The sequence below is a fragment of the Cottoperca gobio genome, chromosome 21, assembly GCF_900634415.1.
Source record: "Cottoperca gobio chromosome 21, fCotGob3.1, whole genome shotgun sequence".
Classification (NCBI taxonomy): Eukaryota; Metazoa; Chordata; class Actinopteri; order Perciformes; family Bovichtidae; genus Cottoperca; species Cottoperca gobio.
In genome coordinates, this window is record NC_041375.1 from 23,398,355 (window position 1) to 23,418,969 (window position 20,615).

General features: G+C 42.7%; 2 protein-coding genes across 2 annotated transcripts in view; one reads left to right on the forward strand and one right to left on the reverse strand.

The window, feature by feature from the left end:
* Positions 1-11,220, forward strand: part of ints6 (integrator complex subunit 6) — a 22,649-nt gene extending 11,429 nt beyond the window's left edge. The window contains exons 6-18 of the mRNA XM_029459524.1: positions 759-884; positions 1,105-1,256; positions 2,047-2,199; positions 3,497-3,629; positions 4,865-4,959; positions 5,061-5,171; positions 5,635-5,850; positions 6,453-6,579; positions 7,355-7,497; positions 7,578-7,761; positions 8,342-8,749; positions 8,932-9,025; positions 9,645-11,220. Coding sequence (XP_029315384.1) covers positions 759-884; positions 1,105-1,256; positions 2,047-2,199; positions 3,497-3,629; positions 4,865-4,959; positions 5,061-5,171; positions 5,635-5,850; positions 6,453-6,579; positions 7,355-7,497; positions 7,578-7,761; positions 8,342-8,749; positions 8,932-9,025; positions 9,645-9,738 — 2,036 coding nt within the window. The 3' untranslated portion in view covers positions 9,739-11,220. The remainder of the gene's footprint in view (positions 1-758; positions 885-1,104; positions 1,257-2,046; positions 2,200-3,496; positions 3,630-4,864; positions 4,960-5,060; positions 5,172-5,634; positions 5,851-6,452; positions 6,580-7,354; positions 7,498-7,577; positions 7,762-8,341; positions 8,750-8,931; positions 9,026-9,644) is intronic.
* Positions 11,221-11,316: 96 nt separating this feature from the next.
* On the reverse strand, positions 11,317-17,035 carry serpine3 (serpin peptidase inhibitor, clade E (nexin, plasminogen activator inhibitor type 1), member 3). The gene is made up of 9 exons (XM_029458348.1): positions 16,796-17,035; positions 15,778-16,108; positions 14,417-14,644; positions 13,355-13,597; positions 12,587-12,785; positions 12,396-12,496; positions 12,164-12,250; positions 11,948-12,031; positions 11,317-11,517 (listed from the first exon to the last, which is right to left on the reverse strand). Exons 1-9 carry the CDS (start codon positions 16,985-16,987, stop codon positions 11,465-11,467), a joined length of 1,518 nt encoding a protein of 505 aa, XP_029314208.1. The 5' UTR covers positions 16,988-17,035; the 3' UTR covers positions 11,317-11,464.
* Positions 17,036-20,615: the final 3,580 nt, after the last annotated feature.

Consider the following 20,615-nt stretch of genomic DNA (forward strand, 5'->3'; position numbering starts at 1 on the left):
TTGTGCTCATTTTATCTTCATAATTGTATTTTGGGTTTAATTTGTACATCCTTTAATGTGGAAAAAACACATTATTTGTATCAACATGTACCTGGATTGTCTTATTGCACAGTGTGTGGCTTGGTAGGCTCTCCAGATACCCAAATGTATCTTAATATGTCCCCTTTTAACTGTCTTTTTATTCCACAAACGAGTAGATATCCAATACTTTTATGCAAAAACAACTCTTCGTCTACACTTTCCACGATATAGACGTTTTGCACATCAAGTAGCCTCATTGATGACGAGTCGACGCGCAACATTTCATGCAAATGTTCCCATATTCACTGAGTGAAAGGCAAATGATGCAAAGAACCTTTTACTCGGCGCTACTAAATGGAGAATATATAATCAGTGTTTCAAAACTTGAGTTTTAATCCTTTTTGAATGTAAATCTTTGAGTTTTAGTTGCTTGTTCTATTTATTCACTGAGTTTGTTTCTCCCTAGTTAATGTATTCAACCGTGAGACTGTTAAAAACTAAACCTAAATAAATTAAAAGGATTCAGCTTTAAGAAGTGGATTCAATATTTCATCCATATTCAATTAAAAGCCATTGAACTCATTAATTCAGGTCTGTAAGAAAAAATTATGTAATACCTAGAACATGTAAAAGAAATCACTGTGTCCTGCATTTTTTAAATAAATAGTTACATGTTGCAGAGTTCTTCATGAAAATGTTATAAAACACATAACAATGTGTTTGTGTGTGTGTTGCAGGTCGTTCCTACAGCGTGTTCTCGCAGCGTATGTTGAATCAGTGTCTGGAGTCTCTGGTGCAGAAGATCCAGAGTGGAGTGGTGATAAACTTTGAGAAGACCGGGCCTGACCCGCCTCCGTTAGAGGGTGAGTGACACCTCTGTTTGTCTTTAAGGATGTTAAACAGCCTCCGTGTGATTACCAGAGAGCCTCGCTCACACGCTTCTCTTTACTGTGGTTCATAAGCAGCTGCTGGATGTCTCTGTTTATCCCCCAACCTTCATGTTTTAACTGCCTCGCACTCTGTTTTGCATTTCTTCTAAATCATTTTGTTGTTTTCGTCCTCTGCTCCCGTCTGTCTGTGCAGATGCTCCAGCTGAGGCGGTGAAGTCCGGCCTGCAGTCTTGGCACTGTTGTCACAAGCTGATCTACGTACGACCCAACCCTAAAACCGGTGTCCCCATCGGTCACTGGCCCATCCCTGAGGCCTTCTGGCCGGACCAGAACTCTCCCACGCTGGTAAAAAACTTTCCTTGACTAAAAGCTTTCTTATTAAAAATAATCTTTTGCACAGATTTGCTCAGTTTGACAGTCTTTAGCTCCAGCACCTCAACTAAGTCTGCTTTTTGAAACCATGCATCTTTCATAACACCTATTAAAGCCTTTCTTGCATTCATATATTGGACATTTAGCCGACAGTTTTATTCATGTCCTAAAACATAATGACCCTAAAGTTCTGCAAAACCTTACAAAGATGATCTTTAGTTCTAATTTGAATTGCAAATGTTTGTGCGCCAAAGAAAGTCCATTCATAATAAAGAAGGACGTATAAAGCACATTGTTTGTTTAGAGCTGTTTTATGTTGACACGTGATATTAAAAGCTCAGAACGTTCCTGCATTAATAATGGAGCAAAAGTGAAAGTAATAAAACAGATATTGCACAATAACAAATACAGGTGCAGCTGTGCAGGTAGAAACGCAGTAGATATTTACGTATCTGGTCATATAAAGCATGTCTCTGGTCTTTCCTCGTTTTATTTTGAATTTACTTTAAAAATTCATTTAAAAAAAACATAAAATGAATGAAAAGTTCGATAAAAACGTTGTTTTCTAAGACTATCTTAAATAAATTACACGAGAAAACAGAAACCATTTATAACAAACATGTTTTTAAAGATCATCTGATGAACTTTTTTGCAGACAGGATTAAAATATTATTATAGCTGTGATGTTTTCTACATTTCGGACAGTTATTGTGATGTAACATGGACTATAACAGTGTTTTCCTCTCTTTCTGTGCCCCCCCAGCCCCCCCGCTCGGCCCACCCCCACATTCGTTTCTCCTGTCTGGACTCGGAGCCCATGGTGATCGACAAGGTGCCCTTTGACAAGTACGAGCTGGAGCCTTCGCCTCTCACGCAGTACATTTTGGAGAGGAAGTCCCCGCACACCTGCTGGCAGGTACAGCACCATCACAAACAACACTTACACCAAACAGTTCGGGGGAAACGACTTCAACATTAAAGCTGAAATCTAAAACGTTTTAAATCTTTATACCTGGTGATTTTGGAGATTTCACCTGTCGAACCTTGTTTCAAATGATTATTCATACAGGGTTCCAGCGGATCCTTAAAAAGTCTTAAAAGGCTTTTAATTAATTAATTAATCTAAAAAATGGTATAAAAATGTATCAAACCAAAATTTTAAAATATATTTTATGAATCTTTTTTTATTTATTTTTTGCATTTTTAAATCTAAAAATAATTTAACTTTTTTGTTTTATTTTTTTATTTATTGAATTAACGTCTCGCCAGGATAGCAGAACCAACAACTCTAATGTTTTCAATGCTAGCTAACAAGGATAAGTTAAAGTAAACATTTGGATTGTCCCTAACCAAGTCATTGATGTCGATTCTTTTAATCAATTTAGTTTCTTGTAAAGTTGGTCTTAATTTCATTCTGAATGGCAATAAATAAATAAAAAATCCAAAATGTTTGCTTGTCTTAAACAGGAATCCTGTTCATAGGTGTCCAAAATCTCAAAGAACTGTTATAGTGAGTTTTTGTTATGTGGGGAATAATGAATGAGTGATTTCTGACACGGCGACTCTGATAAGCTGTTAAATAAATGTTAAATGTTAGTGTGCAACACTGTTAGTGTAACAGCTAACATAAACTGTAACATGCTAACTCAGATATGCTAACATGCTAACGTTAGCATGACATCAGCTCAAAGGAGAGCTGGGCTTAAGTACATTGGAGGGAAACTCCAGCTTAGAAGATGGTAAACACTTTTTGATTGAAGTGTCGTGGCCTTTCCTCTGCTGCCACCCACAGACTAAACTTTCATTTGATTTTTTTTAGTAGTATGGATTTTTAAAAATGGGAACGTTTTCCCTCCATTTTCCGTTCATCCTACATTTTAGTTTCTTGCTTACATACTGAGGATGTCTGAACTTTTAGACTCGTCTTTGTCTGCCCTCTACAAATACAGGCAGTAAAATACATAAATAGAAATGCTTACTTATTATTACAGTAATAAATGCACAGCTTTCATAGGCCGTGTCCTACTTAGCTGGAGGTGAAACCATTAGCTTAGAAATCACAGAGGGAGTGTTTAAAGTGCAGTCGTCTTTTTTTAAAAGAGGTCATGTCCCAGTGACCCAGAAGCTTATTGAGACGGTTAGCAGCTCATATGTTTGTGTTGAATAGTTCTAACGTCTCCACACATTCGTTGACTTTCTCTCTTGTCTTGTAGGTGTTTGTGTGTAACAGTGCCAAGTACAGTGACCTGGGCCAACCCTGCGGCTACCTAAAGGCCAGCACCGCTCTGAACTGTGTCAACCTGTTTGTGATGCCCTATAATTACCCCGTGCTTCTGCCACTTCTGGGTAAGACTGATGGATCCATGTCACATTTGGCAATCTTCCCTGATTTCGACTGTCACTGTGTGTGCTCCTGTGACATCAGTCGTCTATTTTTAGAACATTTATAGGGAAATGGTGTAGCAGGAGTATTTTGTACTTGAGTTGTGTGTCATGTTACGCTCCTTCGTTTTAGTGTCGTGCATTTCCTCCACATTCCTCAGCACCTTATATGTGCTACAATAACAAGAGGATCATTATCGTTAAATCATTAAATAAGTTCTATGTACGGCATTCAAAGCATTAATATAACGGCAAACAACTTTGTAAAGATATAGTGGAGCAGAGAATGAAGTTACACTCGCTCTGAGCAGGTCGTGATCCAAACGTCTCTGTGCTTTCTTTTGGTTCTCGTTCCGGTTGTGTGTGTGTGTGTGTGTGTGTGTGTGTGTCACGTGCATGTGAGTTCCTGTGTGTAGCTAGCTAATGCACTCCTTCAGAGGTGACCGCTGATATTGCTCTCCCGACCCAAGACGGCATCGTGAAAGCGTATTGTCGTCCTTTCGGTTCCCCCTCACACTGTTTGCTCTGTCAGCACTGTGGCTGTTGTTTGCACTTTAGTCTATTTGAGAGAAGGGACAAATTAATAAATACACAAAGTATAAAAACTACCAGAATTATCCAAAAGGCTGTTTGTCATATGTAGTCCCTGGCCAAGGTGTTACAAAAGGCTCCCTAAAATATATCAATACAGCGTACAAGTTGGAAGAGGACACAGTAGTGACGTATAGAACGACATCGCAATGTTCACGCTGCTAGCACTGTAAGCTGCTAGCACTGTTAGCTGCTAGCCCTGTAAGCTGCTAGCACTGTTAGCTGCTAGCACTGTTAGCTGCTAGCACTGTTAGCGGCTAGCACCGTTAGAAGGCTAGCACCCTTAGCTTCTAGCACCGTTAGCTTCTAGCCCCGTTAGCTTCTAGCCCCTTTAGCTACTAGCACCGTTAGCTTCTAGCACCATTAGCTTCTAGCCGCTCTCTGAGCCGTTGCCATGTTGCAGCTGTTTTAAAGGCATTTCCTTTCATTATAAATGCACTCTGAATTCATTATTTAGCACCTTTTAGTTCATTATGTTTTGGAACCGGCTTTAGAAACTGGAATTAATCCCTGAAAAGTGAGAAATGTGAAATTGCTCTCATGCTTTTATAAAGTCCATGTAGAGGATGAGCGTAATGTTTCAGTCTTATTTGTTTTCTTTCTTGCAGATGACTTGATCAAAGTGCACAAGTTCAAGCCGACCATCAAATGGCGGCAGTCCTTTGAGAACTACCTGAAGACCATGCCTCCATATTATATCGGGGTCAGTGGACTTCAGCTCATAATTCTTCAGCTCTTTTAAGTTGAATTTCTTCGATCATATAAGCTGCTGCACTCGTCTCATTTCTGGTATTCTTTCCACAGTCTTTGAGAAAGGCTCTGAGAATCATGGGAGCACCGAACCTGCTGGCCGACAACATGGAGTACGGCCTGAGCTACAGCGTCGTCTCCTACCTGAAGAAGCTCAGCCAACAGGTTAGTAGTTGGGATGCTGTGTCTCGCTACCTTTGGGCACATAGCACAGAAATCAGTGTATCGTAGAGCTCCATTATTCCACAAACAGTGAGGGCCACTGAATGCATTATTTACTCCTTTTTGAGTGTGTTTTTATAAAGGACTGGGAGGGTAGGTGGTAAAGTAATGACACTTATAATATAGTAAAGAAATGGTCAGATTCTTATTCAATTTATTTGATTTAAAGTAAATGTTTGTTCATTTTTTGCTACATATTATATACATTTTATGAGTAGATGAGAAAACATTAAAGAAGTTTCTCTTATTTTGTTAAATGCAAAAAAACACAAATTTAAGCAAATTAAAATAAGGAAAGAAATATTCAATGACCCTAGTATCAGTTTTTATATTGTTTATACATTAATTAAGAACCTGCGTTGAAACTGCACGCCGTCATATTAATAATTTGCTCATTAATTTCCAGTCAAAAACCGAGTACGACCGGCTGATTGCATTGATTGGTAAGAAGCAGCAACCCGAGGCCGGCATCAAGGTGCGTTGGCGAGGCGGAGGGATATCTCTGGCCCAGCGCAGGGACTTCATCCAGCAGCTGCAGAGTCTCTCTGGAGAGGCTCCACCTCTGCCCCTGGAGCTCAACCCCAAAGAGTTCCAGGGCTTTCAGCTGGCACTGCTCAACAAGGTAACGATACACAGCTTTTAAAAGCAAATGATTCAGCCATGACTGTATATTTTTGTAAACTGTTGTTTTTGTCTTGAGTACTTTCACACATAATTATAATTATATGTATTGAAAACATGCAAACTTTATTACTCCTTTCAACCTTGACAAAGCAGCACAAGCGAGATCCGCTCCTTCTGTTCATACCTTTCACAATAAAAGCCCTCGATACGACCTAACTGTTTACCAGAAGAAACTCAAATTCACTCGGTGATATAGTTTACAGTAGCTTCGGCCTGCGCAAATATATTTACATTTTACACACGTGTTCAACCGTCAAATTCCCATCGCCGCTAGAATGATTTGGCATGGTTTTGATGCTAAATATATCAGCATTTATTTATGAATTATTTATCCGTCACACCTCCAGTGTGTTCAGGCCTTCCTGGCTTTCCATCCATCAAGTCCCCCGAGGTTTACATTGAGATGTGTCGTGTGGTTTGTTTGGGTGCTTCAGGGCATTTCACAAATGTGTCATCTCTGTCGGACTGTACCCGCAGTAAATCCGCTCTGCTATGGCCAAAGTACCAACATTATTCCCCTCTGTGTTGTGTCCTCTCCAGGGCCTGAAGCCGCAGAGCTTTAGGAACCCTTACGACATCCCCCGCAGCCACCTGCTGGACCAGCTCAGCCGGATGAGGAGGAACCTGCTGAACACCACCGTCTGTACGCTCAGAGGGCACGACTCCGGTCAGTCACTGTGCAACTCTGATTCTCACACCCACTGTTGAGTTTTGTCATAACTGTGAGACGGTCAAGAAATCGTCTTAAAGTCACCGCTCAATTTCACTCCTAAATTCACAAACTGTATTGGATAATGCCTCATTTGCATATTTAAACGTAACATTTCAGAAGACTTGTAATACAAAAGATTATTGTCTTAATGTAAGTTATGGACTGGGGAAGTTTCATAGTGATATCTATTAGTTATATTTTTTACCCTATTCCCCTGTAGTGTCCCATTTTCAGGCCTTTTTCTCAAAATGAGTTTCTTCTCACACAGAAATCTCCACTTCAGCAGCTCTTACACACACCAAACCTTCCAGTTTCACTCCTCTCTATATTCTGAAGGTTTATACCGAGGGCTTTGTTCATATATTATTCAGAGCCTGATTTATAGAACATTTTATTCCTAAGAACATGGGGAAATGGATATTTTTAATGGCTATTGACAGATTTGTGGAGTGAAAGTAAAAACACTTTGACTCTAATGTGTCAACAAAGTGAAACAAGAAGTTTGAACCTGGCTTTATTCAATTTTCTGTTCTGCAAATGAACACACATTTAATAAGATAATAATGAGTATGTTTAAACACAGAATATCTGCCTTAATGGAAGTACTGACCTGGGGAAGTCTCGTGGTGATCTGTTGGTTATTAAAAGGTTTACCCCCATTCCCCTGTAGTGGAGTACAAAGTGTGAAATGTTGCCTCCGTGTTGGTGAATGTCCCCGTCTCCTCTCCAGACCAGCTCCACAGCGTGCCGATCGCTCAGATGGGAAACTACCAAGACTTCCTCAAAGCTGCTCCTCAGCCTCTTCGAGACGCAGACCCCGAGCAGCCCAAACGTCAGCACACATTCGGCAACCCCTTCAAACTGGACAAGAAGGTAAACATCCACCCTGACCGTGAGTAACGCACCAAAGAATGAGAGACGCGTAACTTAACCTCCCTCGCTCCCTCTCTCAGGGCATGATGATCGACGAGGCGGATGAGTTTGTGACCGGCCCTCAGAACAAAGGGAAGAGACCAGGAGACAGCAGCAACATGACGGGCGGAGGGCCGAAGAGACGGCGCTGCATGTCACCTCTGCTGCGTCTGGGCAGAGCCTACACCCCCCCAGTGACCCCGCCCGCCAGCCCTCGACCAACAGGTATAACAACACGCGTCTTTCAAACTAAAATATTAAACTGTTGGAAACATTTCCTCAGTTTTCAGTTTGTAACTTTCTGGGACTTGAAGTAAAGCCAGAGACACACTTCTTGAATACGAGGATCAAAGCGCAGCAGCTTCTACTGCGAGTTCATTTATAACAAGGCTTCACATAAAGCACATAAAACATCTAAAGCACATAAAGCATAAAGCATCTAAAGCATTGCGACAAAGTGCAGAAATAAACCACTAAAGGACAATTCATATAGAATTTTAAGAAATCTATGAAATCTACATTAATGTCTTTTTAAAGGTTTTCAAAAAGCAAATTCATCCAAATGTTTTTGTTTTTCTGTTTTAATCTTCAAAGAATTGATTTAAAAAAACAAAGAATATCGAGTTCCATTATAATCTTTCTGTAATGCCACCGTCGTGATAAGTTGTCCCAACTTGCATTATTCAAACTCTGCGATACATCGGACTTATAATAATAATAATAATAAGGAAAAGCAAAGTTCAGAGTAATTCAACCCAGATGTGACGGATTTATTGTTCAACAAATGTGAATCTTGAACCTGTAGACGTGGACATGATTGACGGAGCATCTGAACCGGAGATGATCATCAACCACTTGGATCAGAACCACTACGGCTCAGACGAGGACTCGGAGGCGGATCTTCCCTCGCCCGTCGACAACCAGGAGAACCACACGGCCGTGGACCCCGAGGACCCCCGGGACAGGGACGATGGCGAGGACGGGGACAATGGCGAGGGCAAGGAGGACGAGGAGGAGGAGGAGAACGGGCAACCCGGGGTGGACGAGCTGCCGCCGGGCATCGAGGAAGGAGATGAGATGGTGCTGATGGACGATCAGCCGCCTCGCTACATGTCGCCTACAGCTCTGAAGAAGCACATTCACATCGAGACGACGAAGGTCAACAACGAGCTGAGGACGCTCATCAACAAGGAGATCAGAAAACCTGGAAGACGTACGTACCTGAACAAAGTCTGTGGGGGGGGGGGGTTAATATCAGTAAGAAAAACACCTCGACGTCCGAAACTGCAGCAGCTGCTGAAGTTTTGTCTTTAATTATATTAAGACTCCAGGCGTCCTCGAAGACGCAGCAATGAGTGACCTTTAATCCTGATTTGTTTGCTCGTTCTCTTTCAGACTACGAGAAGATCTTCCTCCTGCTGAAGCAGATCCAGGGCACTCTGGACACCCGACTCATCTTCCTCCAAAACATCATTAAAGAGGCGGCCAGGTACAGAGTTCAACCCTCCTCTGGTGTCTCAGCAACACTGTTATCACCTGCCGTCTCTGCGCTTCAGAAATCAATCGGCTGTGTTTCTCTTGTGGATCCTGTTTCACTCGCTGTCTTCTGCTCGCTCTCTTTCTAAGATTGACAACTTTCCTGTATCCCGCAGATCCTTAACAAGTCTTCACGGCTTTTTAAAATTAAATCGTTCAAAAGCCTTCATGCTAAATACGGGAGAGAGGATTTTATTGTTTTTTTTCTGACCTTGGATTGTAAAATCTCAAGAACATTTATTTTCTTTAAATAATTTCCGGTTACTGATTGTGGAAGAATTGCTCGTAAAGTTAGTCTTAAATTTATTTCCGAGTGGCATTAAAGTTTTAAAATCTTAAATCTAACTTGCTGTCATCACCAGCAGGAAGTTATTCCTGAAGAAAATATAACTTTAAAACATGTAGAAATGTCACTTTTTAGGGCGCAACAAGCGACGTTTTGTCCTTTTAATCCTTTTTATTTAGAACTGAAACCAAAAGCATCTCTGATTCAGATCCAAAGTGACTCACAGACTTTACTCCAGAATACCAACCGTGACATTTTGTTTTTAACCGTTTGTTCCTCACTTCAGGTTCAAGAAGCGCGTTCTCATCGAGCAGCTGGAAAACTTCCTGGAAGAGATCCACAACAGATCCAATAACATGAACCACGTGGACACGCTCTGAGACTCAAACTGAACTCACCGATGAACCCGACAAACCCTCCACATCCCTCTGAACCCACCCGCCTCCCTGTACCACGGCCGCCACGGAGACGGCGTCCAGCTCTCTTCAGTGGACTCTGAGCATTATTGATGCTCGCGTTGGTTTGCACAGTTTAACCTAAAGTCAGTGTTGACCCTGGATGATGCAAGTGCATTCGTCAGATATCTAAAAGGAGGAAGCGTGTCATTGCTGCAGGTGAAGTGTTTGTCTTCTCACGTTTTTAGCCTGTAAAACATTTGAGCGCGGCTGTTCTCCGTCCTGAGTCACCCCCTCCGTTATCCTCTAAAAGTGGAGTAAGCGAGGGCGTGCAGGACGTTTCTGGAGAGGAACAGATGGCGCCTGGATGTTCAGTCGTGTTTTATCTGTGATGATGTGACGGACCGACGGCGTAGGAAGGGTTCAGGTCGTGTGTGACGGTGACTCGGGGTCAAACGGGATCCAGCGGAGATGAAACATTCATTAGTTTCCCCCTCGTTGTTAAGACTTTGTGTTTGTGGGAGAACGAGTCGTCTGTGGATATGAACTTATACACTCCGCTAACGGAAGCACTCCAACGCTGCGCGCTCTTAAGCGTATCACTCAACTCGAGTACTGAATTTGTGGTTCACTTAACAGACTGACGATTAATATTATTGAGCAGTAACTTAATGAATAATTTTGATAAGACTGATGCACAGTTTTCAGTATGTCTGGAAACGGTAAACTTAAAAACGTCCGTGTCTTTTGCAACGCAGGTTTTCTGAGAGATTAACACAAAGTTAAAATCCTTTTTCAACGATGCAACATTACAAATGTTGACACACAGGGACAAAAAGCTCAGGAACTAACACTAACGCATCATAATCAGCAATAACATTAGAGCTACCTTCACCCCCCCCCCCCTCCATTTGTATCTTACTTTTAAACCTGAAACGGCTGATGTGCAACACGCACTGTCCCCCGAGCGTCGATGAACCGAGGTCTCGGACGCCAGCTTGTCCCAACGTGCTGGTCGCTGCCAAATAACTCCACCCGCCTCCTAAACGCCTCCCGCCATGAGTCTCAAACCAACGTCTTGTCTCTTCACCGTGGATGCACTTGTGTACATTTGAGAATGTTTATTTAATGTAATTTAAAAAGAAAAACAACTTTTTTTTCTCAAATCTACACAAATAATCTGAATTCAGGTCGAGAGGTCGTTGATCTGTGATTCAGAGGGGCAGCCCTCTTCTGTTCCCTCCCTCCTTCGGACCCGGGACCAAAATCTGCCATACTTGTCTTTGTTTGTGAAGAGGCCGCTACCAAAAGAGTATTTTGAATACACTGTAAAGATGTAAATAACCCTAGAGAACTATTTAAAGAGAATGTTCAGTGGAAAATGGCCTTTTTGTAAGTATTTCCATGAATAAAGTTTCTATTTTACACTGTGAAGGGCCATGTAAATAAAGTGTTCTGTAAAGATGCGACTACGTCTTTTTGTCCACGTTTGTAATAATAATAATAATAATAATAATAATAATAATAATAATAATGGAAGAACGCACCAAAACACACGGAGCGTAAAAACATGTAATAAAATTTTATTTACAGACATGTACAAAAATATTATCCCTCTTCCTGAAGTGTCCGTGGTACCCTCCTCCTGTTGGTCCACAAATAAATACCAGTAGTGAAATAGGGGGGGTGGGGGGGGACATGTTTGGGTATCTTAGGGTGCTTGGTCCGCTGGGTTCATTACTCGTCCCATGAACAAGATGGACCCTGAAATGAAGAACACGACAAAACAGATTCACAAACTGAAGTTATTCACTTTGAAAGGATCGCACACTTTCTCTCATGCCTCCTCGGTGAACGGAGAAGCAAAACATCTGTTTACACACAACTCGTGCAGTATAATCAGTCGGTTATCAGCCGTATGCTCACGACCCGCAGGTGTGAAGTAGTGAGTTAACAGATGTTCAAGGTAACACGAGGTGAGTAATTAATATTCCTTTAAGAAGGCGTGTGTTTGTTTGTTTGTAGAAAAATGACAGTGGAAATGGTTGCATTCAGCCAATTCATGTTCCTGTCCCTGTATGCTGGGTATCACCACTAGGGGGCGCCAAATCTGACATTAAAATCTTACATGTACTTTAAGAGTTAAAACATGCAACCCCCCCTGCAGACTGGTGGGAAACAGTACCACACATACCTGTGTTAATTTGTCGCAGCAGAAATAAAAACGGCCGGTCCGCCTTGAAAACAGGAGCACGGGATCGTTTGAGAAGCACCATAGCTGCAAGGTAAAGAAATCAAAACTTCTCATAACCTGATGTTCTGTTAAAAGAAATGGTTGCAGGTGAGTAGAATCATGTTAAAATGACACGTCTGTGTAATTATTATTATTATTTTGCAGGGTATTTCTCACCTGTAGCAGCAGCTGCCTTTGTCCCATCTTCTGTGACTTCTATTCTCACTTCATGGAAAGCATCAGACACATAAAGACTCTCCTCCACTGCAGGAAGAAACCAGCTGTCAGCTGCCAGCAGAGCTACAGAACTCATTGTGTGACCTGCAGCTTTGGTACTTCATGCTGTTTGTGATTTAAAGCAAGAAGAACTGGAGCTTTATGTCTGCGTGTTCTGAGTTGATGTATTGACCTGATATTTCGGTGAAATCGGCTGCCGTCGGGTTAAAGGCGTCGCTGATGCCCATGGCGGGAAGCACCGACCTCAGGTTGAACTTGTTCTGCATTCTGAACCTGAGAACACGACACAGAACGTTTGTTTGTACATCTGAAAACTCTGTTCAAAGTCTAAAACTCCTCTGTATCAGAGTGCATGATCCTAACCTGGGGAGGAAAACGTCCATCTTGGTTCTGCGCAGGCCGGTGTCCCAGGAGGCCAGCTGGCGAGCGGTGAGCTGGGACTCGAGGGAGGACAGCGGCGTCTTCCTCTCGCTAGGCAGCACCACCTGCAGGCTCAGGGAGCGGCCCAGGTACGGCAGCTCCAACACGGTGTAACGCTGGTCTGACGCCGTCCTGAACTGACCTGCAGGGCAACAAGTTCACGTTCAGTTATTACTCTTTGATCAACCAATCACTGAGGCAGGGTTGTACCAACAAGCATTCATTTAATCTAAGTTAGTTCTAATCACAGTTTAGGTTTAAAATAAGTAAATCCAGATTTAAAATTAAGCAGAGCGCTGTTGTACAATCAAGAACTAATCTCCGCTTAGTAAATCCAAGTTCAATCAATCTGCAGATGCTTGCTTACACGCATTACAATAAATACATTTGCTCGCTGTCGGCACCTCGTAAATCAGCTATAACTCGGGCTGTGCGCCGTAAAACTTCACATTGTTTAGATAATATCTTCGCTTTGCGTGGGGTTCACCTTTGTGAACGATCTGGTCAATCACCTGTATTTGTGCACGTGTGAGTTGCCCTTAGTTTAAAAAAAAAAAAGTCAAAAACACTGACTTCAAGATCAGTCTTGAACTTTCTTATTTGACCTGATCAATAGCCATCAACCCAAAGATGAAACTGAAGAAACCAGCTAAACTAAATGTTCTATATAAATATATACATTCACTTTACAGAAGATGAATAGTCTCTTACCAAAGCTGACCTCTGCCGCCTGATACATCATGGGCACCTTGATGGCGCTCCCATCAGGGAGGATGAAGGGCAGGTTCTGGGTGTTGGTGAACAGGAACTGTTTCTGCCAGACGCCCCTGAAGGCAACCGTGTTGACCAGCGCCATCTGCAGCCGGTGGCCCCACCACAGGGCGTCTGCCTGGGCCTCGCCCGAGCCCGACAGCTCCCCACTGCTGCTTCCTGACTGGAGGGGCCACGTGTCATCTGGGAGGCAACAAGGGAAGTTTAATGTGAAGGTATGTCGTCTGCAACACATCTCTGAGAAGCCGGCAGTCTCCAGACTTTTGGATGTTGTGGTCTAGTACTGACTATCATGATGTTGTCGTTGTGTGTACATTAAAGGGGACGTATGGTGAAACAAACATGTTGGTATCTGTGCACACAAACTGAGAAATCAGATAAATCAGTGTTTTGTGGACACATCACAAAGATTTTCTCCATTCGGAGCAAACTGGGTTTTTTCGGGAGGGGGTCTTAAAGAGACAGGCGCTGAATACAGAGGGTGAATACAGCTATTTGCAGAGAGACAAACGATATTTCCTCTTCACATAATCATGTTTATGTTATATTTATCAGAATTTAACAGACGTTCCTCAAATCCTTTCTGTGAATATACTAACTGAGCTTCATGTGAGACAAAACCACGGGTAGAGATTAGAATTAGAAAAGTTAAAGCTGCATTCATTTAGTTTCTCGGTCACTAGAGGGCAGAGAAACTCCACAACAAGCTGACACACTGTATAAAGTGGTTATAGCTGAGTTCCTGTTTACACATCCAGCTAAAACAGATTTGTATTCCACCAAAGTCTCCTTTTAGCTCTGGTCTGCTGCTAAATGCTTCACTGTGTTCACCACCTTTGTGAAACTAACAGATGTGCTGTGAAACCAAAACATGTTGCTAAAAGAGGCAAACAGAGCTACAAACAAACCCTTTCATGTCACACATGCTAATTCCTTTCATTTATTCGTAAGAAAGTATAGGTTAGTGTGGCTCTAACGGTTCTATAAAGCCGTCTTTCTTACCGTGGTTGTGTGCCGCTCGCTCCAGCTGGCCGCGGCTGTGGTTCGGCTGGCTGAAGTTGGCTCGGACCACGCTGGTGTTGGCCCAGGCTGCTGCATGCTTTGTGAACGTAGTCAGGAGCTGGACGCCACTCTGTACGAATAACGTGCAGGTCTGCTGCAGCCAGATCCCCTGGCTGGTGTTTCTCATGTCACTCTGTGAATGCAGCAGGAAGTTTTGCACCTGGGCATCTGCAGGACAGGAAGACACAGAGGACAGGTCAGACGAGCTGGAGGACGTTTATGAGAAGGGGAATAACTGTCTGCACAAGAATAACTGAGCCACAGAGCTGCAAACCACTAAAATACTGCAAACTGCTCATGTCGTTTAGAAGCAGTTTCAGTATCTGGCATCTGCTCTGCTTCAACATGTGATCATTCAGCAAAACTGCTGCAAAATGACTCGACAACAACATTCATTGCAACAACTTCACTGACTTTGCACCATCTCCCTGCAGAACTGTGCACAAACAAATGATCGTTTCTCAACACATGCTGGTGAGCGCTGCAAACCACAGGGGGCTGCTCGTCTGATAAACTTCAAACACAGATAAAAGGATCCAAATTGAAGTCAAACACAGGTTCTCTCGGGAGTTGAACAGCATTTATTATGAGTAGGTGGAAACAGTGGAGTGTAGGATGCATGAGTTTTATTGCATTTCATTTTTTAGACTTGCTGTTATTGAGGGAGTTTGTCTGATTTTGAGGAAGGGGCAGATATGTTGCATCTTTTACAGGAATGTGCAGATTGTTTTGGTCAATAATTCCCGTTTTGTTGGTTTTCTTTCGCACCCTACCTCTGCACTGTATTTTTACATGTATGTCACTTATCTTATAATAAACCTAAGAAAAGCAGTCAGTCCGAAACTAATGAGTATTTCCTGATTTCTACCAAAAGATGGCGTCTTTCCTTTGCAGCAGTGCTGAATTTCACAACAGAGTGACCATCAGTCTGTTTTACTAACATGACTTTAAGCTAAATCAGAGCCCGATATCATCACTTTCCATCCCTGACTGACGTGCGACGTCACATCATGGAGGTAAAACAAACCGCAGCTCCAACTCTCACTTTGTTTCTAATTAAACGCAGTGACCTCTCGACCCCCGAGGCCGGGCTGCAGGAGTGGGTTAATGAGATTAGAGTTGGTGTGGAGGCAGGTATTATGGCTCCAGACACCACTGTGCTCTGCAGGAGCAGCAGCAGCACCGCTCCACACCACCTGGTACCAACAGCACTGAGGTCCACTAACAACCTCACTCTCACAGCATGAGGAGCAGCTAATGCTTCCTTCATCTCCATATCAGAAATCTGGGACGAGTCCTACCCTTCACGTTGTATCCGAGTGTCCCCTCCAGCTGAGCCAGCGTGTTGCCTCTGGCACCGAGCTGCAGCAGCCCCAGAGACAACGAGACGCTCACTGGGGACACGATGAGGTTGGAGTTGTTCTCTGTCTCGGTGAGCGTCTGATAGAGGCTGACGGCGAACCGGGTGTGCAGCTCTCCCATCCCGTCCTGAAGGCTGCCGTTACAGTGGCTTCTCTCCACCAACCAGAAGCAAATGAAGAGTGAAGCCAGCGGCAGGCGATGCATGTCCTCAGAGCTGCAGGAGGGGGGAAGTGTCCACAGGGTGCAACAGGTGGCCCAAAAAACTGAATCCTGTAAAGAAAAATAAATAACAATAACTGAGGTCAGTGAGTTCAACATGCAGGCAACTGTGATATATATAAAAAATATCCTTCTGAATTAAAATAGATTTCAACCATATCGCTCACATTTGATATGTGGAGCATTATTCATAATATGCAGAGACGTGGCATTCTTACTGCACTGCATCAGTGATGGTAAATATAAGTAGTCTACTAATCATTGATGGATTACAGAATAGACTACCAGGCACAGACCCAGGGGCCCAGAGTGTCAGCCCCCCCCCCCCCCCCCCCCCCCCCCCCCCACCTACACCTACAAAATGTCACTCAAAGAGACAGTACCATCCAGTGACAGACTCAAAATGACCAGAAAGACACATAAAACAAACCAAAAATGAAATAAAATGACCAGAAAGAGACAAAATAAATACCACAAAGACCTCAAGGAGACACAGCATTATCACTAAGAGACACAAATGATCCAAATAAAAACACAAAATGACCACACAAAAGGAGTCTAAATAACTCTAAAGTTTGTGTCCTGCTCTCATGTAGGACTCCCATTACATTAAGTACACCTCGTGGTGACATAATGGACACATTTGATCATTTGTCTCCTCAGAAGAACTATTGATTTAACTACTGAGTTAATTTCCCGCGGAAGTATCGGCTCCTCAGGGGCAGCTGCGGCTCGTACCTGCGCACAGGTGAGGTAGTATCCGGTTAACTCCTGCTGTTCTCTCAGACCAACCATCCAGCCTCTGCAGGGGAGCGTGTGTCCTGTCTGTCCCCGGCTGTCAGTCACTATCCCCGGTCTGTAGTCACTGAGCCAGTCCTCTGCTGTCCCACTCTCTGGTCCCGTCCCCTCACTGAAGCAGGCTGTAGTCATAAGACCGTGTTTAAAGGGGAACGCTCCGCGCCGTGTTTGCGGTCTCCGTCGGCGATGTCCGTACCACTCGTCCGGGATTCCTGCTTCCCCGGGGCTATAAGGAGCCAGGCGGAGGGAGGCATGTCACTGACCAGCAAATCCCAAACCGGGCAGAGGGAAGAAAGGAAAAAAAAACTCCCACACACGCGCGCACTGCACGCATGAATGCAAGGTTTTCTAAAACATTGTTTATTATAGGTTAGAATCTATTCATCGTAGAAATAAATTCCCGCCAGGAAGAAAGTAATGTGCATAATGATAGTGGAGGAAATCCTTTCACTGTGCTTCATATTCCCATGAAAAGTATTATTCTGTGGATGATTTATACTTCACTTACATCGTATTTGCACTGATTCTGGAAAGATATTTTGAATTTGCTTTATTTATATGATCCTAAATCATATATAGGGATATAAAAAATAGGGATTTTATTATGAATGAACTGTAAATGTAACTTTAAAATAGGAGAGGATTGTGCATCTAAGCTTTTTTTAATTTATTTTTTGTATAGGGTATGTGGTAAAAACCAATGCCAGCATTTAATAACCTAAACTGGCCTTTAAATGAAATGTACATAAGACGCAACAAGACTCAGACAAGAGACAAAACTAAACAGTACTGTAAAACAAGAAGCAGCAGATCATTCCTGACTACATGACTGATCCCTTTTTAAAAACTGTTTCAGTTTAAAACGATGACATGTGTCGGTAGATCATCCACATGTTGAACCGTGAATAGAGACACAGGTGGGTTTTCAGACTGTGATGAAAGATGTGGAGACTTCCTGCTCATCTGACATCAATGTGGAGGCAGAATAGCAAACAGGTGTTTTTATTTGAGGGTCCCACTCGCAGTGAAGGAGCAGCGAGCCGATTGGCCGATGCAGAGTGAACGCATGTGAACACACGAGAATCTAAAAGGAGATATTTGACTTCTGAAAGCTGTTTAATATCTTCACCAGGGACATCTTGGTTTGTTTTGTCCGCAGCTAATCTCGCTACTGGACCAATCAGCCTAATATTTGCGGTGCTTATTGCTGACTGTATGCTGAAGGACTCGAGGTTTGAGTGATTCACAAGTTTTTAAAAAACTATTTTATTGACTGTTTTATACCGTCATAGACTGCTGACTCCTCACGGCTGTTAACCAGCCTTTAGGGGCTCAGTTTGGACTGTTTCGGACAGTGTGTGGCTAACAGCTAACAGCTAACAGCTATGTTGGTGAACTTCTGTATAATTCACTTTGTACTTCAGGGAGAAAGTCTCACTGGTTATAAACACAGAGTATGTATCCTGTAACCTTTACATGCACTAGTTATGGCCGTTGTCACAGGACATGTACACCCATCCACATGTATATGAAGACAGTTATTGAAGGTCTGTATTTCACCTAAAATCAACCTTCTGCGGCGTGATCTCCCCTCAACTGTCCCTCTTAATTGGGAACATAGCAGTCAGCAAAATAAATTCTGGACATTTTTTCCCATGAAGCAGAGAACATGATTGGTAGCCATCAGGTATTTGGTTGCTTTGTCTAACGGGGGATTCCGGCCATTACTGGACTTGACTAATTAGTGGAGCCATGGCTTGGCTTCATTAAACGGAGTCGCCACATTCTTTAAAACCCAACGCCCCTACTCCGGACATAGGAATTTGGATTTTGAAGGACTGGGATGGAGCAGATGAGATGTCACGGTAACTGACCAAAGACAATCGTTTGAAAAGATGCCACCATCAACCGCAGCTTTCATCTTGGCGGTTGCGAGGCCTTTGAAGGAACACGATGTGAGAGGTTCATGTTTGTGAAGCAGAGATAATGATTTCTGTTTCTGATTCCTGGACCAAGTGCAAAGCAAGCTGCCGCTGCTCTGCGGGGTCGGGGTCAGTGCTCAGGAGGCCTCTGCACATTACAGATAATCATTCTTCACTTATCTGTGCAGGTAACTGTGTGCACCTGGAACTGTGTCGCTGATATTAACAAGTCTCACTGCTCTTTCAGTTTGTTCAGCTGCCACCTGGTTACAGCAGGTCAAGCTTGTGCCGGGAGACTTGACAACACAGTACAAGTCTCAAGTCTTTAAGTCTAAGCCTGAAGTTGTTCCTGTGGATGAGATGAGAGACAGCGATGATGTCTTAGCGATGGTCTTCATGTTTATCCATGTGTATCTCTTCTTTAAGTCTTCAAAATGTGCCCCCTCCTCCCTTCCACCATCCGAGATGGCCCAGGGTAAAACAACCCAAAAACAGCAAAACTGAAAAGAGGGAAGAAAAGTATTAATAATAATAATAATAATAATAATAATAATAATAATAATAATAATAATAATAATAATAAATAAATGGAAATATATTTTTAAATGGAACAGACATGGAGTATTTAAATATATCAGTATATACAATACAAAGAACAAACTGAAAAGAAATAAAAGGAAATTAATTAAGTTAAAAATGTCAAAAACTGCCAAAGTTTCACAGATTCTGTATTTGTTTCTAGAATTATTAATGAATCATTACCTTTACTTACACACACACACACACGTTGAGTTTTCCCTGCTAATCACTCTCATATGTGCAGGCTTGATGGTGAAACCTTCAGTGCACAGCTGATGGACTTCTTAGTGTAGTCTTTTATAACGTCTGTGTTTTAGTCGACATCCTCAACAGAAGTTACATCGTTGTAAATAAACATTATTGCAGAAGCGTTGTTAGATTATAGATAAAGTAGATTAGGTAATTAATCAGATCCTCCTGTGGCTCTGTATCTGTTTGAGGTTTTAATCTCACCCAGCATTCACTGGCACACGCACACGTACACGTACACGTACACGTACGTGCCAGGCCTGAGAGAAAGTGGATATTTCAGGATTGTTTGGGTTTAGGAGTTAATCAACTGCATGTCAGTCAAATGTCCTTAACAATGATACTAATACCTTCCGTGTGCACGTCAGTCTGTTTCCAGCAGCTTATCGTTTTCCTTCCATAACAAAATATGTTCGTTGTCTCTGTGTGACTCTGCGATGCCTCCGCCTTTCTCCACACGGCAGCAACTTAATCCCTAACGAACGGAGACTATCCCCAGGCTCTCCATTCAGACCGCTCACCCCAGTCCCCTCTCCAACACCTGACCTTTGACCTTGCAGGGAAAATGATAATGAGCAGAGGAGGAAGAGGAGGAGGGAGGTGTTTACAGAGTAGCAGAACCACAGACCACAGGAACTCTCTGTGGTCTGTGCTCTTTTAAAGGAATATTTCACACTTTAAATGACCGTTTGTTTATTTTGTATATTTGCATATCATATATATTACTTGCTGTGAGTTACCTTGAACTCGCACGCCTCCACGGGGAACAGAGACTCTGAAAAGTAGTGGCGGAAGAATTTTAAATAGTACGATTTTGGCGTTTGTGAAGTAGTGAGAATACGACTGGATAAATGAATTCCCTTCTGGATTAAAATAAGTTTGATGATTCAGTTTTTTCATTGTTCTGATCGGCGTCAGACTTTTGACACATTTCGATCCTCTGAAGTTAACCTGCAGCTTCACACAGGTTACTGTGATGATGCTGAACACCTGAGTTAAACCCAAAGATA